A 14108-nucleotide genomic window follows, 5' to 3' on the forward strand; every position below is an offset into this window, starting at 1 on the left:
ATGTTAAGTACAAAGATTTCAGAGCTTTCCAACTGGAGATACACCTAGTTTGAGATACACCTAGTTTGAGCTTTAGAAGCTTCCTCCTCCAGGGGTGGACATGGGGAAGACCAGATAGTGGTGGCCTGGTTTAGGGAGCAGGGCAGTTGACAAAAGATAAAACCCAAGTACCTAAGGGATGGAGTGATAGCCTTAAGCTAGCACTCCAGGTCTCAGCTGCTCAGGCATCATTGCTCAGGCCTTGATTGTCGAGTCCCAATCATCCCAAGGGAAATAAAACCCATGGCCTTGCCAGGGTGCAACAACCCTCACCTGATTTGCATTCTGCCCTCCCAGAGAGAGTTCGTGGATCTTGGGTGGGGTCTAGGAGCTAATGGTCAGTCAAAATTGAGAACAGGTGTTTTTACACTAGGTGGGGCATTTCTTTTTACCCACACCTGAACACCTCCAAGATTCAGGCATGAGGGCTGTCAACATGCCTGACCAGGTCCTACCAGTCCCTGGGCTGGAGGTCTTAATTCCCACTTTACAGATAACAAAACCCAAGTGGGCAGGCTCACTAGGCTATATGGCAGAGGGCCAGGACCGAACCTTGCTCGTGCTGTGGTTATGACAACTTCAGGCATGAAGGGCAGGGGCCATGGCCCATCTTACAGATGAGACAACTAGAACCCAGGAGAGTGGACCCCCAAGGACTATGAAGACTTGAGTGACAAGAAGTCACTAACAGAGATGCCCACACCTCAGCTACCTCCCCATTGGACAGACCAGCCACAAGGACACCAGTTACTGCTCCAGTCAATGAAAGGGAAACTTTATTGAGGCCCCAGAGCCATGGGGCTAGGGCAAGAGGCCGCCTTGCGGGCAAAGGAGGAGCCGGTGGAGGGGCCTTATTTGACCTTCTTCTTGGGGCGCAGGTTGTTGGTGTGGCCGCACTTCTTCTTGCGGCAGTTGACAGCCCGGGGGTGCAGGCGAGCATAACACCTGGGTAAGGACAGGAGGGACTGGTGAGGACACACCCTGATCTCCCCACCAGGGCCAGCCCACTCCCCACCCCCCACATCTGAGAGCACATACTTGCGGCAGATCATCTTGTCGCAGTTGTATTTCTGGGCAAGCTGGCGGAGGGAAGGTTCAATGATGCCGCCTCGCAGACGAAGCACCAAGTGCAGGGTGGACTCTACAGGAAATGAAGGTCAGAGAGAGACAGCGACTGAGTGTAGGCTCAGCACCTTAGCCCCACAGGTGCAGGGCAGCCTCCAGTGCCCTGTAGATCAGAGCTTCTCAAATGTGACAGGGACATGTCACAATCCCTTGAGTGTTCTATGTGTAGATGGACACTTCGGCCTATCCCACCACACAGAAACTCCATCTTGTCATTTCCCACCAGTCTTCTGCGAGTCTGAGGCTATGTCAATGGAGGTATCCATCTGGGTTTCCCTACAGGTATGGCAATTTCTAAGTGGTGCAAAGATAACCTTCTGTTTTGCTAGGCAAGACAGTTAGATCTTGTTGCTGCAAAAAGTGACGCTGATTTTCTTTATGGTAGTTACTAAAAAAACTTAAAAAAAAAAAAGCCACGTAAGTTAAAAAGAGATGCTTTCCAGTAATAAACAATATCTTACCAAACAACACTCCCTACCCCCATCTGATCCTTACCTTAAGAACCATTCTCCCACTTTCCACCCGTGGTGTCAAAGAGGCTGTCAGTGCCCCATCCTGGATCCAAGGCCTCACTGGGGTCCTGTCTAGCCACCCCAGCCACATACCTTTCTGAATATTGTAGTCTGACAGAGTGCGGCCATCCTCCAGCTGTTTGCCCGCAAAAATCAGACGCTGCTGGTCAGGTGGGATGCCTAGGGAGAGAGCAATTTAATTGCTGAGGCGCTGGCAAGCATATTACTGGCAGCTCTCGCCTCTCTCCACAGGGCTGCTCCAGCATTACCCTCAATCTGTCAAAAGGGAAACTGAGGTAGAGAGGATAAGCTGCCTTCCCGAGCCCACACAGAGGAAGCACTAGAAAGACTGAGATCTGTCCAAGCCCAGCACCAATTCCACACAGGACAGCAGATTCCCTGGGTTGAGGGGCTCCCACTGGGCAGAGCACCCAGACCCACTCTGACTCACCCTCCTTGTCTTGGATTTTAGCTTTGACATTCTCAATGGTGTCACTGGGCTCAACCTCAAGGGTGATGGTCTTGCCCGTCAGGGTCTTCACAAAGATCTGCATCTCTGCGTCTGCTGGGGAGAAAAAGGGAGAATGGATGAACAGAGTGGTGAGCACTGCAGATTTGAGCAGCCCAAGCTCACGGGCTGGCCAGTTTTAGTCTCAACTACTAGCCCTGTGCCTGCACTGACCCCAAGCAAGCCCACCCACGTGCCAGTTTCCCTCCACCATCCCAAACCTTCAGCTTCAACTTTAAAGATGGAATGAGTACAGGGCTAGGGTACCAATTTGCCAAACACCTTCCCGAAGGATGGTCTGGAGATCCCATCCTTCCTCCTCTCCGCCAGCTCCTGCTCTTCCTGCAGCAGCTTAGGAATTTAACCTTAATAGCATCCCCCCAACACACACTTTCCTCCCTACAGTCTCCAAGCTCAGACACCCAAAACTCGGGCTTCCTTCCAAGTTATGCCCTAATTCTCAGACCACACTTCCTGCCTCTGATCCAGTCTATTAATAGTAATTGCCAACCACGTGCCTAGTACTTGTTTATAGATATTATTTTTCATTTTCCAAAAATGTGGGGGGAGTCTAGAAAATAGTCGGTACTATCAACCTCTCCTTACAGATGTAGAAAAGTACAGACCCAACTCAGGTGTTTAGTATTTTTAAAGGGACTGGCAGTATCTGCCTCAGAAAAAAAAACTACAGTTAATAAGCTTTACCGTTAAACTGGATCTGCCCCGGGGGACACATCCTCCCCTCGAGGCCTCGCTGGATAGCTCGGGGTGGCGGAGTGGGCATGCTCCTCTTCCAAAAGCCGGTTTCCCTCCCGGGGCCCAGTCTGGACTTGGAACCCCCGCCCAATGCGCCCTGCTAAGCCGACCCTGCCGACCCGCAGAGCATAGCCTGCATAGACCGGTTCCGCGCCGCCCCCTCCGCTAGCCAAACTGCCGCGGCCACCCGCGGCCACCCGGAGCCTCCCGCCCAAGCCCGACTCGGGGCCAACGCGCAAGTCCGCCACCAACCTGCTCAGCCGCCTCGTTGAAGAGAAAGAGGGCGGCGGAACCGGAAACCGCCGATTCGCCGCCGAAAGCGCTTGCGCACCGAGCACGCTGCGTGCCTGCGTCACAATCTGCGCCACGCGTCGTGCCCCGCCCTCGGTCCCGCCCCGCTACCATGTTGGGTGCTGGCGAACGAAGCCGCAGCGCCTGTGGGCGACCGTCGCCCATCTGCATCCGGGTGTGAGCCCCGCCTGTCGGGTCACATAGGAAGACTGCTGCACCTTTCCAGGTGTTTCTGCCCGCTGCCTCCAGGCCGGTTGAGGACTGCCGGCACATAGCGGGTACTCTGGAAATACTTGAACAGAGTAGAGGAGATTGTTTTGTGCTAAAGCAAAGGGTCTGCGGTTCCAGGACGCAGGGGCCGAACGTGCGAGACCCTGAGAGCCATGGAGGCTCTCTGGCCGCTTTGCAGATGAATTTCAGGGCGGGTGCGTACAGAAGCAGGGAGAGCAGGTGGGGCAGGTGCTTTCACTCAAGGAAATGGGGTGGGACCAGGTCTGTTTTGGATATAGGTGGGAGATTTGTGGGTGGCTAAAAAGTACGGGGCACCGGAAAGAGGTGAGGATGTGAAGTTACTGTGGGTTTGGCGGCATACCTTATTATTGCCTTGAACACTTCCCAGCGCCCCCTATGGACCAGGCAAAAGCAGGCATTCTGAGGTCTGGGAAGATGCCTTTAATAATTTCTAGATGCTTCAAAGATGAAGGGACTCTGAGTATCTCATGGGGAACGGACCCAGTCTAGCTCCCTGAGGGGCCCACTCTGGGGCTGAGTGGAGGATGAGTTATTCTAGGAGATAAGTGAATGTTTCAAGCAGTGGGAATAGTATGTTGGAAGGCCTAGATGGTGATAGGAGGTGGGGTTATTGGTTATTGGTTATATGGCCATCGCAGGAGACTCCCACCCAAAGCAGCCATGTATGTTTTTTTCTAGCCCAGTGGTGCCTGGCTGTCCATAACTGTCCTGTCCACATCCAGCACTTGTCCACCTTCTGGGCTGCTCAGCCCAAGGATGGAAGGAAGCCACTAATAGGTATACCTTTCCCTTTTTAGTAACAGAGTCTTTTTATTGATAACTTCCCAACAGCATCTGTAAACATCGGTTACAAAAATATTCCACTTAACTCTGTTTTCCAAGGTGGATCGGCTTGCTCCATGAAGGCCCCAGGAGAGGCCTGCTGGGCCCTCAGGGTACACACTTCTGGTCAGAGAAACATGGGCCTTACCTCAGGCTCTGGGCTGAGTGGCTGGCTAACCTGTCTTGAGCCTTCTATGACTCTCTTAGAAACCTCCTTGAGACTGGGGAAAGTATTTCATACTTTCATTGGAGGAAGGGGCAAGGAGACCAGAATTAGTAGGTACAGGGGTGGACTGGGGTGAACTCAGACAGGACAGTGCTTGTCTACTTTGAAGAAGTCCTGGCCAGGGTGCTGGGTCAGGGGGCATCTGACTCTCGTCTCTGGGAACCTTTAAGTGTTGTTCAGAGTAGACCTCAGGCCTGGCTCTGGAAAAGCTCCCTTGCACCCAACCCAGTGACTCCAGCTGGGCTGGACTCCCTGACCTGGCAGAGGGGTCGAGGAGAGATGTTCTTAGAATGGGAATGCTAGATCCCAGGAATTCCATACCCCAGCAAGGGAGCCTTGTCCCCCAGGGAGCTCCAAATGACAAAACAGGGTGGCAAAGCTGACTGTCTCGAGGCAGAGTTACCCGCTGCCACCTCAGACATCTGGGGAGTGGTGCTGCCGCTGCCCTGAGACCCTACCAAGCTCCTGGGAGCAGGGCTACTCGCCCGGCGTCTCCTCGTCATCTGTATGGCTGCGGCCATTGATGGCAGGGGAGCTGGACCGGACATGGGACAGGTCCTCGAAGCCAGGGCTGAGGGAGGGCGAGACAGTGTCGGGGCTGGTGTCGCATGAGCCTGTGCTCTGTTCCGAGGTGGCAATGGTTGTTGTGGTGCTAGGTGGGATGGGGTCTTCATCCTCATCCTCCAGGAGGGATGCTTCTGGGATGTCTGGGGGAAGGAGGCCCAGGAGTTGGCTTAGTCATCATGGCAGGCAGTGTGATGAGGGATTAACTGGGCCCATGACCCATGACAGCTCCCCCCACACCACAGGACATGACTTGGTCCATTTCACAGAGGAGGAAACTGAGGCCAAGGCAGGTAAGAGGCCTCCCTTCAAGGAGAGATGAGGTAAGGACCCAGGTTCTCTGGGATCAGACCTACATGGATCTGGGAATAAGCCTGAGCCTGGCTCTGCCCTCTGGACTGTGTCACCTGGGCCAGGCCCTTCACCTGCCCATGCCTCAGCTCCCTGCTCTATAAACTGGGAATGACAGCATTGCCTCTGTGCCTGTGGTTGTCAGCAGTCATGGAGTGGGAAGCTATTGGCCCATTCAGCCGTGGGTAAACTGAAGCTCAGTGTGGCGGACATTGCACTTCCTCTTGACAAGTCACTGCCCCTCTGGGCCTCAGTCCCCCATGTGAAGTGGGGATATTCACATTTCCCACCTCGCATGTGGGCGTGGTAACAGCCTGGCTTTTAGGGGTACATGGCACTCACTAGGCCAAAGACTGTCATCATCCTTGTCCACATTCCCTTGTGTGACCTCCCCTCAGGGAAGAGAGCCTGGTCCCAGCAGCTGCTCTGCAGGCTGCCAAGGGTAGGCCAGCACCCCCACCCACCAACCCCTGTCCCAGGTCTCTCCAGACCCACTGCCCATGAAGGCCTAGGCTTGGTGGCAACCCCTGAGGTGACCATCCAGAAGCCAGCCCTGGGCCGAGGGCATTGGCATCCAAGGGCACAGAGCCCAGACGCAGGACGCAGGAGCTCTAGGTGACACTTACGGCTGAAGGCCTCCGGGTGCTGCCTGGCCAGCTTCCCTTTCAGTGTCCTGCAGGGGAAGGGAAGGCACACAGGGCTGAATCTGCCAAGTGGACAGGCTGGGCCTGGTGCAGGCAGGAACCCTTGCTGCCAGTTCTGGGCAGATGTGGGGGGGGGGGGACTCCCCCTCACTGCTGGTCACACACTGCTCCCCAGCTGGAGGGAGGCCCAGGCACTTGGCCCTGAGGAACTCCCACCCCCAGGATGGAGAGCAGCTACTCAGCTGTCCCACACTTTCCATGTATCCTCAGTACTGGGTCTGTGGGCTGGCTGGGCCCTCTACCTGCAATGCCTTATGTCTAAAACTCTTCAACCTTCCAGGAAGCTCCCCTTCCCCTCTCAACAGGCACTCCTCTGGGTGACTCATCCCAAGCTGTCTCTCCATCCCCGGGGTAAGGATGCCTGTGTGGGGGCCAGGAGTGCTGACTGTCCACACCTCAAATACCAAATAATGGCACTCATTAAACTGAAGTTCATGGAAAAGCACCCGCTTCCATGTTTAACCTACTGTTTTTTTCCTTTTCACCTGAAGTAATGCAGTCCTGTTTACAAGGAATTACAAAAGGGTCTTCAGAGCAGCATCTCACCCTTGACTATGCCCTCCTCTCCACAGAAGTACCACTGCTGCTGGGTCCCTGCCTGGGTGGACCCACTTACCTCCTTCCTGAGTGATACAGACACATACAAAAGATGTCACCCCTTGGGGTTCCTGCTCTACCCCTACCCCTGCAACACCACAGGTGGGCAGCCCACCTGCTGAGATACCCCAAAAAAGATATGCTTTTATAAAGGATTTAACTGGCCTGTCTTGTGATTTCTGCACAGAACTTGCTCAAGGAAACACGTTCCCCTCAATCTGTGGCACCTGCTCTGTGAGCGGGTGCAGTTGTCCCCGGAACAGAGGAAATGGCACAATTGGCTGGGAGCGCAGCTGCGGCACCAGCTTGGTCCAGGCCTGGGTGCCCAGCCACAGCTGTTCACAGCAGCAGTGATGATGCAAGCTCCGGGTGCCAGGCCAAGCATTCTGTGTGGCTGGGGACTTGGACATCATCTTTCCCTGTCCTCGTGGAAACCAGGTCAAGAAGGACCCATAAACCTGGCAATCTCACTTGCTCTTGAGAGAAGAACTGGGTGGGCACCAAAGGGGACAGGAAGCTAGCCTTTTACTGGCTGCTCCTGCCTGCCTTTTGCATTATGATTTGGGCGCTACATTGCATTTTCAAAAGAGAAATAAAATTTAAAGTCAGAAACTCCCAAAATTTTCAGGTCTTCTCCAATACTAAGTGTGTGATGAAGCCTAGGAAAGCAAACAAGCTAAATCTCCCCACCGCCCTGATACTTGGAGAGGATGGCCCTCACTAAAGAGGGGAGGAACCCGAGGCTCCACGTGGGAGGAGGAGGCTGAGCACCTACCTGATCCTGCGGAAGATGCTGTCCAGGTCCCGTTTCATCTCCACCAGGGTCCTTGTGTGGTGCAGGAAGCGCTCACTCATCTGCTGCAGGCGGGCACTCGACAGGTTGTTGAAGTTCAGCAGCATCTCGTTGGTCTTCTCAAAGCGGTCCAGCCTGGCAGCAGAAAGAGGGCACTGACTCCTCCAGGGCCCTGCCAGCTGATTGTGCTAAGCCCTTTCATGTACCATTCTCATGTCCTGTGGAGCTCTATCTGCTGTTTGAGCCATCTAGCAAACTGCTGTTCAGCTTTCAAAACCCTACTCAAGTGTGCACTTCACCCTCTCCCTTCAGCAGACTCCTTGACTTTCCTGACTCCCCTAGCCCCAAGCTGTTTCTCTGACCCAGCCCTGACGCCATAAGACCAGGGAAGTTCAAGTCTATTTTGTCTCCCCTCCATCTGGGGGTTCCACAGAGCCAGGTCTGAATCTGACCTAAAGAACTACAAGCGAGATTGGTATTACTGAGACCCAGCCATATCCAGCATTCCTGTCACAGGACGAGAAAGGTAAGGTATCAGGTCTGTGCCATGTCACAAATGGAAGGAAGAGCCTTCAGCTTAAAAACACAAAAATGAAGCCCTAGGAGACTGTGCTGCCACCCCAGTGGTGTGCCAGTCCTTCCTCCCCACAGAGCAGGCCGGAATTAGGGTGAGGCTGCAGCAGCCACAGAGCCAAGCCTCAGGGAGGTCAAAAGCCACTCAAGGCCCCTGCAAGTGACCCCAGGAGCTCTGCAGAGACAGCCTAGGCTCTGAGAGAACAGGTTCCTAAGAGGAAGTCAGCTCACTGGCCCCCTGAAACCCCCCAGCAGCCCCTTCCTTATCCTTCTGACACTCCCCACTCCAGGCCTCGGGACAGGAGCTGCTGCGGCCCCGCCAAACTATCCACAGCTGCAAAACTGTCCCAGAGCCCCGCTTCCCATGCCAAGGCCTCGCCTCCAGGCCAGGACGGAATTTACTTTGGAGCCAGCCAGGAGATTTGCTCATTTCCTTCATTTTATCACCAGTGTGGGCCCGGGGTAGAGGCGGGCAGGACAAGAATGCTAACCAGCGAGTGGATTCCTTCCCACACCGGGGGCCCAGGGCCCTCCCTTGGCCACCACTCACATGTTCTTCTGGGCCAGGATGATGGCGTTGACATCGTCTGCATTCACCATGCTCAGGATGCGGCTGCAGAAGACCCTCGAGGCCGAGTCTGGGGGGTCCATCTCTTCTTCCTCCTCCGCTGCCTGAAACAGGCAGGAAGAAAGAGTCTTCAGTCTACACCAGGAAATAGGGGAGGTGGGATAGAGAGGAGGGGCTGGGAACCCTGCAGGCCATGCTACCTGAGCCTCACCTTTGTCATGCCAGGAATTCAGGGATGTTTTGAGAACCACAGGAATTCATATTTATAACTTGCACCCATGCACATCAGAATCCCATCATCCCTCCCACCACCACACCCCACCACTTTCCATAAGCCCAAGGCCACAGGCACCTTCCTCTGTAGATCTGCCACCCTCTTCCCATATCCCCCTGCCTCTGCCACCACAGGGCCTTTGCACCTGCTGGCCCCACTAGTAGAACATACATGGCTGCCCCCACAAATCATCACCCTCTCCAATGCCTTCTCTCTCAAGAGGTCTTTGATGACTGCCCCTACTCTGGTCATTCTTATTACTTCACCTTGTTTTACTTGCTCCCCTGGTCCATCTCTTCCTGAAATTATCTTAGTCATCAGTTGACCCATTTGCCTGTCACCCCCACAGCAACGTCAGCTCCAGTAGAACAAAGGCATGTCTCTCTTGCTCACTGCTCTGTCTCCAGAGCCCAGCCCAGAACCCAGTTTACAGCAAGAAACTGCCAGAATTTAGTTTGGTGGAGGCAAAAAAACTTTCAAACTCGGCTCTGAAGCTAAGACTTACATCAGCAAGTTAAAGCCAAGAATTTCAGGTACTGGCAGCCAGGCTGTGGGGCTCAACAACCCAGATTGCTCTGTAGCTCCCAGCTTCCCTGGCATGCAGATGCCACCCCAGCGGGGCAAGGGGGCTGCCGGAATATGTGAGAGCAGGAGGGGCCACAGCTTCAGCACTGACGCTCCTGAGGGAGTTCAGGAAAAACCCAGAATCGATGCAGCTTGGCTCTGGGGTCTGCACATTTAACGGCCAACAGGAAGGCCTACTTGTAACTGTTTTATGATTCACACACAGGATTGGGAAGGGCTTTTAGAGCCCACTTAATCTACCCTCCTCTTTATTGAGCTCCTACTGTATGCTAAACAAGACACCAATTTCAAACACTGGCAATTGTTATCATCCTTACTTATATATGAGAAAACTGAGGCTCAGAGACTAAGGAACTAAACCGTGGTCACACAGCCAGCGAGCCCAAGTCACAACTCAAACGCCCATGGTCCACCAGATCCACAAACATGTGACTCTGAACAGATGTTCAGTATCCACCTGTGACTGGACAGCTGCCTCTTAACAGCAGCTGATTCCTGCCAGATTTCTGATTTTTTCCAGAAAAAAACTGAAGTGCAGATTTTTTTGTTCTCTGAGATAGCCTTATTTAAAAATGTTAGCATTTAATAGTTTTTTCCCCCAAACACCATGGAGGCCAAGAATATACATCTATTTGTGCCCTGAATCTGGCTGGAGGTTTACAGCCTCTACATGCCTACTGGCGATAAACTGCCACACCTAATGAAATCCGCCCCCAACCCAATAATCACCATGCTTACTCCTACTATGTGCCAGGTATTGATATCCACAGCCTCTACATTTCCGAAGATGATCATGTATAAAGAGGGCTCTTGGGCTCTGAAAGGACAGAGTCACATGGTGGGAGCCCCACAGCTTAAGTTTGGAAGGTGCAGGCTTTGAGCCTGTGGGAAACGGTTCTGCTTCATAGTAGGGCTCTTCCCTGTCTCTGGTTCCCAGGTATGAGAGCTAAGCGATTCCAGGCACACACCCCCACCAGCTGCTGCTTGCAAGAAGCCTTCCCTAACAGCTAGTCTGGCCCACATACAGGGTGGAAATGACCCAGCATGGGCTCTGGTACCTGTTCCAAATATATTTACGGGGGAAAAACGCAGAGACGAGGTTGTGTGACCTTGGGAGAGTCACCTCACCTCCCAGATCCGTTTTCTCGTCCAGAAAATAGGAATAACAAAGAATCAGAATCTCACAATGCTGTCTGTGTCAACCAATAGCGATAAGAGGCGCTGGGTGGGAGCAGGTAGTTTCTCCAAGAGAAGTGTAATGAAGTCCTAGGGAGGGGCCAGAAGTCAGTTTTCTAATGAGGGCCTCCCCAGTGCTTCCAAAAATATGAACAAACACTTGTATAGCACTTCATTTAATCCGCAATCACCCTTACGAGGCAGACAGTCATCTCCGAGGGCAACTAGGGCTCACAGGGGTGGGCTCAGTTGCCCAAAGTCACACACCGTTGGGAGATGCGACGCGATTTCACCCCGGTCATTTAACAGAATTTAATTTGGCTGCCCAAGCTCAGCAAAACCCCCTAGTGGGGTTGGGGCTCACAAATCCCCTCGTGCCCCGACCCTGTTAAGTGGGGATACTGAGGCTCAAGCAGGGCAACGCCCGGTTCCAGGTGACATGGCATTGCCTGAACACACGCGGCCCCAACTCCCGCTCCCTGGATCAGGATCGGGCCCGCAGCGCCGCCCGCACGTCCAAAGAGCAAATGGGGAAACTGAGGCCTGTGCGCAGGAGTGCCCAGATGTTGCCAGCGGCGCGTCCCACCCCGCAACAGCCCGGGTGCCGCGCCCAACCCGGCCCGGCTCCCCAGAGGCCCCCGTGTCCCCAGCCCCACCCCGAACTCGGCCTGGGCGTCGGTGGCAGCAGCACCTGCACATCTGGCGGCCTTGCTCGCGCTTCCGGGATGGCGCCCGCGCCGCCGCGACGTCACCACGCACCATGCGTGCGAGCGCGAGTGGCGGCGGCGACGTACCCGGGGCCGATTTGAGTGCGTGGAGGTATGGCAGGAAGGGGTGGGGCTTAGACAGTTTCTGTCAGAGCAGTCGTAACAACGAATAGCCAATCAAGCAGTCCCTCTCGCGCCTGCGTAATTTCCAAAGCCCGCGCTCCGAAGCAGCCCTGAGGAAGGAGGGGAGGAGGACTGAAATTCATCCCATTTCATAGATAGTAAGGCTGAGGCCCGGGGGCAGCAGGCATTCCCCCAAAGTCATATGCAGTGCCCTATGGTCGACACAGACCCTGGTGTTCTGCTTTCCAGGCCAGGAATCAGACTCATTCGGGTTCAAATATCGCTGCTCTAGTTTTGGTGACCTTTTTGGGGGCCATGATCCTATGTTGCATTTAATCATGTCTCCTTAGTCTCCTCCACTCTGTGACAGTTCCTGTCTTTCCTAATTTTTCATGACCGTAATACTTTTGAAGAGTGCTGATTTTGTAGAATATCCATCAGTATGGGTTTGTTCGTTTTCTCATGTTTAGACTGAAATTGAGCCGTTTGAGCATGCCTCCCATAAAAGTGATGTTGTGTCCTTGTCAATGCATCATATCAGGAGGCACTGAGATGTTGATATGTCTTATTATTGGTGATGTTAACTTTGATTACTTGCCTAAGCCAGTATCTACAGGTTTCACAACTGTGAAGTTACTATTTTCCTTTGCAGTTAATAAATATCCTATGGGGAGATACTTAAGAGACTATGCACATACCCTCACTTTTTTTTTAAAATAAGGTATAATTGATTTACAATGTTTCAGGTGTACAGCAAAGGGATTCAGTTATTTATACATATTCTTTTCCATTCTAGGTTATTACAGATATTGAATATAGTTCCCTGTGCTATACAATGAGTCCTTGTTATTTATCTGTTTTATATATAGTAGTGTGTATGTTACTCCCAAATTCTTAATTTATCCCTCCCCCTCTTTCCCCTTTGGTAACCATAAGTTTGTTTTCTATGTCTGTGAGTCTATTTCTGCTTTGTAAATAAGTTCATTTGTATCATTTTTTTAGATTCCACATACAAGTGTTATCATACGACTTTGGTCTTTCTCTGACTTTCTTCACTTAGCATGGTAATCTCTAGTTCCATCCATGTTGCTGCAAATGGCATTACTTCATTCTCTTTTATGGCTGAGTAAATTCCATTGTGTATGTATACCACATCTTTATCCACTCATCCGTCAATGGACATTTAGGTTGCTTCCATGTCTTAGCTATTGTAAATAGTGCTGCTATGAACATTGGGATGCATGTATCTTTTCAGATTAGAGTTTTCATCTTTTCTGGATATATGCTCAGAAGTGGATATTGCTGGATCATATGGTAACTCCATTTTTAGTTTTCTAAGGAACTTCCATACTGTTCTCCATAGTGGCTGCACCAGTTTATATTCCTACCAACAGTACAGGAGAAGTTCCCTTTTCTCCACATGTTCTCCAGCATTTGTTACTTGTAGACTTTTTGATGTTGGCCAGTTATTTGTTGTTGTTGTTGTTGTTGGCCAGTTTTTTTTTAAACGTATTTTTTACCGTCTAGTTTTAGCATTCATCCATAACTCTTGGCAGCAATTATTATCAATCACTGTGGAGTTTGTGTAGTGGTGATTTTAATTTATTTAATAATTAATTGGAATTCTATTGTAAATAAGAGCTGTCCATTCTCCTCAAGTATGTATTTATTCAAGGATTTACATCACTATGAAGTCATGAGTATTTATTTTCTTCTGTGGTTTATAATTATTTTTTATATTATTTATTTTCCTGCCCCTTTAAGTTAGCTCCTATGTCCTTTTAACACATTTACATCTTTCTCTGTATACTTCCTTACTTTTGGTATCACAAGATGGTCTATGCTTGCTTTGGAATATCCCTGGAAGCAGCCATTTCTCCAGGGAGCCTGGTTCCTTGTCTTGGAGGATGGTATTTTGAAACTAATATCTGGGATCTGGCTCATTGTTAACAGGTTATTATTGCTTACAGACCCTCTCAGCAGTGAGAGATAGGAACTACATGTATATCTAACTAACCCATGCATATACACAACTATGTAAACATTCTATCTGTCCCCTTGTGTCTGTTCTGAAAACTGTGATATGATATCGTACTGATATGAGGACACTTTTTTTTGGGGGGGGGTAATTGGTTTATTTATTAATTAATTATTATTATTACTTTTTTAATGGAGGTACTGGGGATTGAACCTAGGACCTTGTACATACTAAGCACACACTCTACCATCGAGCTATACCTCCCCTCCGAGGATGCATTTTTAAGTGAGATTACCCAAGGTAAATGCATGAGCAAAATGGGGCAAATAGTAATTGCTCAGTAAGTGTTAGCAATTAATTATCATTAGTTCTTGAGGTCTTATGATGTGTGTATATTATACATTATGTGTCTAATTTTTCTGGGACTCACTTTGTTAACTGTAAATCAGGGTGAACATAGCATCTGCCCCTTAAAGTTGCTGATAGTTTGGGAGAAACACACATGCCCTTGGGCACATGGAAGACTCTTTGAAAGCCCTGAAACTGAATGTATCTGAGTTCCAGTTCCGGCTCTATCACGTCCT

At 51.3% G+C, this 14108-nt stretch overlaps 1 protein-coding gene across 6 annotated transcripts; it reads right to left on the bottom strand.

Moving 5' to 3' along the window:
- Positions 1–786: 786 nt before the first annotated feature.
- Positions 787–11549, bottom strand: LOC102508136 (ubiquitin-60S ribosomal protein L40). 6 transcript variants are annotated; one of them, XM_032465235.1, is made up of 8 exons: positions 11408–11520; positions 8664–8785; positions 7523–7675; positions 6073–6119; positions 2128–2238; positions 1770–1856; positions 1078–1180; positions 787–984 (listed from the first exon to the last, which is right to left on the bottom strand). In XM_032465235.1, exons 2-8 carry the CDS (start codon positions 8762–8764, stop codon positions 891–893), a joined length of 696 nt encoding a protein of 231 aa, XP_032321126.1. In that variant the 5' UTR covers positions 8765–8785; positions 11408–11520; the 3' UTR covers positions 787–890. The 6 variants fall into 6 exon arrangements, with proteins under 6 accessions (XP_032321126.1, XP_032321124.1, XP_032321125.1 ...); XM_032465233.1 differs by having other exon boundaries at positions 2128–2241; XM_032465234.1 differs by lacking the exon at positions 11408–11520 and having other exon boundaries at positions 2128–2241; positions 8664–8795.
- Positions 11550–14108: the final 2559 nt, after the last annotated feature.

Source organism: Camelus ferus, chromosome 22 (assembly GCF_009834535.1).
Source record: "Camelus ferus isolate YT-003-E chromosome 22, BCGSAC_Cfer_1.0, whole genome shotgun sequence".
Classification (NCBI taxonomy): domain Eukaryota; kingdom Metazoa; phylum Chordata; class Mammalia; order Artiodactyla; family Camelidae; genus Camelus; species Camelus ferus.